Source organism: Amphimedon queenslandica, unplaced genomic scaffold, assembly GCF_000090795.2.
Source record: "Amphimedon queenslandica unplaced genomic scaffold, v1.1 AMPQUscaffold_13308, whole genome shotgun sequence".
In the NCBI taxonomy this organism is placed as follows: Eukaryota; Metazoa; Porifera; class Demospongiae; order Haplosclerida; family Niphatidae; genus Amphimedon; species Amphimedon queenslandica.
The window spans coordinates 40242-45685 of NW_003546456.1; the positions used below are offsets into that span (position 1 = coordinate 40242).

The 5444-nt window shown below is 36.0% G+C and overlaps 3 protein-coding genes across 5 annotated transcripts in view; all 3 read right to left on the bottom strand.

Annotated features, from left to right (window-relative positions):
• The window catches only part of LOC109583387 (uncharacterized), a 981-nt gene extending 262 nt beyond the window's left edge, over positions 1-719 (bottom strand). Inside the window, exons 1-2 of the mRNA XM_019998691.1 lie at positions 403-719; positions 7-355 (exon numbers count right to left, since the gene is read on the bottom strand). Coding sequence (XP_019854250.1) covers positions 7-355; positions 403-461 — 408 coding nt within the window. The 5' untranslated portion in view covers positions 462-719. The remainder of the gene's footprint in view (positions 1-6; positions 356-402) is intronic.
• A 453-nt stretch (positions 720-1172) lies between these two features.
• Positions 1173-2113, bottom strand: LOC109583394 (peptidyl-Lys metalloendopeptidase-like). 2 transcript variants are annotated; one of them, XM_019998713.1, is made up of 2 exons: positions 1970-2113; positions 1173-1925 (listed from the first exon to the last, which is right to left on the bottom strand). In XM_019998713.1, the coding sequence occupies exons 1-2, from the start codon at positions 2026-2028 to the stop codon at positions 1292-1294; spliced, it is 693 nt and encodes a 230-aa protein (XP_019854272.1). In that variant the 5' UTR covers positions 2029-2113; the 3' UTR covers positions 1173-1291. The 2 variants fall into 2 exon arrangements, with proteins under 2 accessions (XP_019854272.1, XP_019854273.1); XM_019998714.1 differs by having other exon boundaries at positions 1173-1922; positions 1970-2112.
• A 147-nt stretch (positions 2114-2260) lies between these two features.
• LOC100638137 (uncharacterized) overlaps positions 2261-5444 on the bottom strand; it is a 3931-nt gene continuing 747 nt past the window's right edge. The window contains exons 3-9 of one of the 2 annotated variants that reach the window (XM_019998712.1): positions 4725-4877; positions 3806-4060; positions 3698-3752; positions 3407-3622; positions 3221-3354; positions 3007-3163; positions 2261-2879 (exon numbers count right to left, since the gene is read on the bottom strand). In XM_019998712.1, coding sequence (XP_019854271.1) covers positions 2379-2879; positions 3007-3163; positions 3221-3354; positions 3407-3622; positions 3698-3752; positions 3806-4060; positions 4725-4877 — 1471 coding nt within the window. In that variant the 3' untranslated portion in view covers positions 2261-2378. Of the gene's footprint in view, positions 2880-3006; positions 3164-3220; positions 3355-3406; positions 3623-3697; positions 3753-3805; positions 4061-4724; positions 5443-5444 lie in introns of both variants that reach the window. The other variant, XM_003387940.2, reaches the window with a different exon arrangement.

Here is a 5444-nt window from a genome sequence, read left to right on the forward strand (position 1 = left end):
GTCAGCATTGAAATTGTATGTGACAGGGCTGAACGTTAACTTGCTGTGAATTTTGATGTAGGTATTTTTAACATGGTTTTGATTGGAAATTGAGAAGGCTCCAAACCATGTGATGTAAGATTTGGTGTTGCCAACCCTATAAAAAGCTTGAATTATTTTATTGCAAAGCCCCTGATGAACTTTTAGAGTATCAGCACGAGCTTTAGTTGATCCACCAATGAACTGGGCTGTGTTGCAAGATTGAATGAATACTGTTTCCTGAGTGTCCTCCATTGGGAGGGCCTCTCCTTCAACTGGACGAGAGAGAAAGTCCAAATTAAAAGAATTTCCAGTGGCCTCATCAGCAAGAGGGACACTACTGACACAAATAGAATACTAATAACATTAAGTACATGAACATACCTCATGACACAAGTGGCCAAACCAACCAAAAGGAGAACTGCAAATGTAGTCTTCATCATTTTATTATGGAAATAGTTCAAGACTTGTATTTATTTCAATTACTAGTCAGTAAACTGAGTGAAGATGCTCAACCTGCTCCAGTGTCTTCCCTTATATACTGAACTGACAGGATGTCTTATAGTACAATGGACCATTGTCCATTCATTGGCTGTTGGTATAATCCCATCAGTGTCTACTATAGTACTGGGTAATGGTGAAACACTTTCAATAGCCAATGATTATCAATAACTATACAATGGTCATAAGATACAATGAATTTCACTGCTAGACACACTGTAATGACAATAATTATGATAATAATAATAATAATAACAAAACATTGAACAATAGAGATTGGTTACATAGAGGCAGTGAATGACATTGCTATTAGAGGTCGTTCAGTGACTGGTCGTCTACGAGCACTTATCTTTTCACTCTCAGTGAAAAAATCAACATTAGTCTTATCATCATCATCTTGGATTATCAAAGCAGTTTTTTCATTTTTCATTCCATTACTAAAGCAATAGAACAATACAAGAGATGCTGCAAAACTCCTTGAGCAAAGTTAATATAGTTTTAGCATAGTATAATGGCCTCTATTTTAATGGTCAATTTTAGACTTTGCATCTATTACATTAAAGCTGTTTTTTAATCATCAAAACAGAATATCTGCTGCTTGGCGACAGGCAAAAGATAATGTTTTTATGTAATTATTTTTTGAAAAACTTTTACTAAAGCAAAACAACAAAAAAATGGCCTAAAATTGAAACTGAAAAATGGCCTAAAGCACTATATACAATAATAATTATAAATAATTATATACTGAGTCCAAAGTTACTCCAGACACTGCTCAAGGGCGACAGTAGAAGTAAGCATAGCTTTCAGCATTATCAACAGCTTTTGAAGGATCCTTCTTAGCCAGATCTTTAGTAGGATCCTGCCCAGTAGAGTATCCCTTAGTGTCAGCTGCAGCAATAGACCAGGTACGAATCAGCTCATGTTCCTTGCTCTTAGTAGCGTCCTTAGTGCAGGGGTTCTTAGCACTGACAAAACCGTCACAGAGGAATATAGTATTGCTACCGTAAGAAGTATAGGCAAGGAGTTCACCGTTGCTGCACTTGGACTTGTCAGCATTAAAATTGTATGTGACAGGGTAGAATGTTAATTTGCTGTGAATTTTGATGTAGGTATTCTTAACATGGTTTTGATTGGAAATTGAGAAGGCTCCAAACCATGTCACATAAGATTTGGTGTTGCCAACCCTATGAAAAGTTTGAATTATTTTATTGCAAAGCCCCTGATGAACTTTTAGAGTATCAGCACGAGCTTTAGCTGATCCACCAATAAACTGGGCTGTGTCACAAGATTGAATGAATACTGTTTCCTGAGTGTCCTCCATTGGAGAGGCCTCTCCTTCAACTGGACGAGAGAGAAAGTCCAAATTAAAAGAATCACCAGTGGCCTCATCAGCAAGAGGGACACTACTGACACAAATAGAATACTAATAACATTAAGTACATGAACATACCTCATGACACAAGTGGCCAAACCAACCAAAAGGAGAACTGCAAATGTAGTCTTCATCATTTTATTATGGAAATAGTTCAAGACTTGTATTTATTTCAATTACTAGTCAGTAAACTGAGTGAAGATGCTCAACCTGCTCCAGTGTCTTCCCTTATATACTGAACTGACAGGATGTCTTATAGTACAATGGACCATTGTCCATTCATTGGCTGTTGGTATAATCCCATCAGTGTCTACTATAGTACTGGGTAATGGTGAAACACTTTCAATAGCCAATGATTATCAATAACTATACAATGGTCATAAGATACAATGAATTTCACTACTACAGACACTGTGATGACAATAATTATGATAATAATAATAATAATAATAATAATAATAATGAAACATTGAACAATAGAGATTGGTTACATAGAGGCAGTGAATGACATTGCTATTAGAGGTCGTTCAGTGACTGGTCGTCTACGAGCACTAATCTCTTCACTCTCAGTGAAAAGATCAACATTAGTCTTATCATCATCATCTTGGATTATCAAAGCAGCTTTTTCATTAATTTCATAACTAGAAGAAGAACGCTTTGACCTACAAGACAACAGTATGCCAGCTAGCAGGAAGAATGATCCAGCCATTAAATAAGAACCTGGAAACAATACAGCCATTGCAGTCTGCAGACTTGTTAGTTTTTGTAAAGAAGGGAGGACCAGATTAATGTTTCCTCCGATAATGTTAATAACAAACAGATACAGGGCTAGGCCTGATGATGCTATTTCATGTGGAACCATCTCCATGGCAACAGCAATGGCCACCCCAAACCACATCTCGCCAGTAATGTAAGAGAAGAGAAGAGAGAGAAAGGCCCAGGGAGGTGATAAATAAAGTGTACCAAAAAGAAAAGGAGCAGCTAGAAACTAAACAAAGAAATAATCATTAATTAATGAAAGATGTAAATACAGTGGAATATCACTATTGGCAACCACAATACCAATTGGTATAATTCAAGATAATGATTATTAATGATCATCAATGATTACTTACACAGCAGGTCACTAGTACTATTAGTCTTGATCTGGTTCCTAGTCTTCTCACTAGTCCATCCGATATCATTCCACCTGCAAACACACCAACAGTACCGCCCACCACTGGTACCCAGCTTAGGTATGTACCTACACCAGTTGTGTCGCAATGTAGCTTCCTATTAACAAAATAAATAATAATAAAATAAAATTAATAATAAAATAAATCATTATACCTGAAATAAGCTTTAGCATTATAAGCCCACACCAGTCCCCCTCCTTGTCTAAGGCCTGCCCCAATACACAACAGTAGCAGTGGCAACTGCATATAACTCTTCAGGACTTGCTTTAATATTTTAAAATAAGGTTTCTACATAATAGGAATGTAATTATACTATTTTCATTACTTTTATCTCAAGTACCTTTTTCAATAAACGTCCATTGTTTTTATCATTCCTTCTAATTGGTTCTCGTACAGTCAATAGAGACAAGAAGGACACTATTGTGCTTAGAATACTAGCTGACCAGAAGCCCCACCTCCAGCCATAAGACTTTATAATAAAATCACTAGCAAATGCTAGACCATAACCAAAATAAACACCCCAACTGTAAAAACCCAGCGCAACACCACGGTTCTTCTAAATAACACAATAATAATAATAATAATAATAATAATAATAATAATAATAATAATAATAATAATATAATCTAACTTCTTCAAATATGTCGGACATTATGCTACCAGCTAAAGGAGTGCAGGCTGCCTGACTGAAGAGACATTATCATAATAAATATTAATAATTATTACTAATAATACTTACAATATTCCTAATCCTATTCTAGTCAGCAAGAGCTCCCAATACTGGTTACAGAAACCGGACAGACCAGTTAGTACGCTCCAGGTTAAAGCACATATTGATAACAGTAGTGTTCTTTTTAATGTATAAACACTGAGGAGGAGTCCAGTTAATAAAGAGGAGACAGCAAATGTTACAATGAAGGCAGGACCAGCTAATATCTGATAATAGACACTAGTAGCGCTATAGTCCCAGCTACAGTCTTCATCCAGTAGGCACCTAATGGAAAATATATAATAATTAATAATTATTAATAATTTAGAAACTTGCAACTTAATGATTTAGAGTACATCGTCTTTTGGAAAAAATGAAAAGGAGAGAAATCTCAATTTCTAGTACGTTTTCTGATGCATATACATGTTCTCATGTTGTGTAGAAAGTTTGAACTGATTCCAATCAAAATTGGATTTTTTATGAATTATTAAAGTTGCTCCAAAATTGAGTAAAAATCCCTGTACTATAGTACAGAGACTTTGGTCTAATTTCGCCAAAAATGAAAAGGAGAGAATTCTCAATTTTGTATTACATTTTCTGAAGCATATACATGTTCTTATGTTGTGTACAAAGTTTGAGCTGATTTCGATCAAGTTTGGATTTTTCATGATTTTAAAAAGTTGCTCCAAAATTGGATAAAAGTCCCTGTACTATAGTATAGGGACTTTGGTCAAATTTCGCCAAAAATGAAAAGGAGAGAATTCTCAATTTTTATTACATTTTCTGATGCATATACATGTTCTTATGTTGCATAGAAAGTTTGAGTTAATTAAGATCAAAAGTGGAATATTTATATTTACGTTCACTTTGAAGTGAAAATCGTCATCCACTTTACAAGGTGATTATTAAATATTCATAACTAGCCCCACCCATCACTAATTAGTCTCACTTGTCCCTATTAGTTTGATAGTCAGAGCAGTTGTTATTACCACACTGGGTCCCCTCATTAGACTCATTATAGAAACAAGTCAAGTGGCCTATCCTGAGATCACGTGACACATGGTAACTGGTTAGTCCCAACACAAAACGATCAGTTTGGCTGGTGAGGTAGACCAGCATTAGGACCATCAGTATATAGACAGAGTAATACCGTTTGGACGCTCTATTAACTAATGACCCGCTGGGGATGGAGCTACTTATGGATGAACCAGTTAAACCGGACATATTGCCAACCACTGCACTGCAGCAACCAGCCACTCCCCTTTGCTGCAAGACTGACCACGCCCACTTTATTAATGTCAATTTCTTTGCTAAAAAATGTGCACAAACTAAAAAGCTCAAGTTTACAATGTCCTTTATCGTTTGAATATGATTGCAACTAGCTCCATGACTGGTTTGCAGCAGTTCCTCAGTGGGCTCAGGACTGGTATGGTAGCATTGAATAACCAGCTCACAAGCTTAAGCAATGGAATGTAGACCCAGTTCATTGCAAAGGAGGTTATCCCTAGCAACAAACCCCACACTATAATGAAAGGGAATCCAACAATCATCACTAGACAATTGTACGAAATGGTCTTTGTAATTTCATACAGTTTCTTGTGAACCATCTTTATCTTTCGAGCAGTAAGAGTGCTGGATTCTTCTGATATGAACTTATCAAAATCAAGCT

Excerpts from the sequence above, each read along its gene's own strand:
- LOC109583394 (XM_019998713.1), bottom strand. The coding sequence starts at position 2,028 with ATGATGAAGACTACATTTGCAGTTCTCCTTTTGGTTGGTTTGGCCACT. Across the intron at positions 1,926-1,969 it reads TTGGCCACTTGTGTCATGAG|TAGTGTCCCTCTTGCTGATG; the intron begins GTATGTTCATGT and ends TATTTGTGTCAG.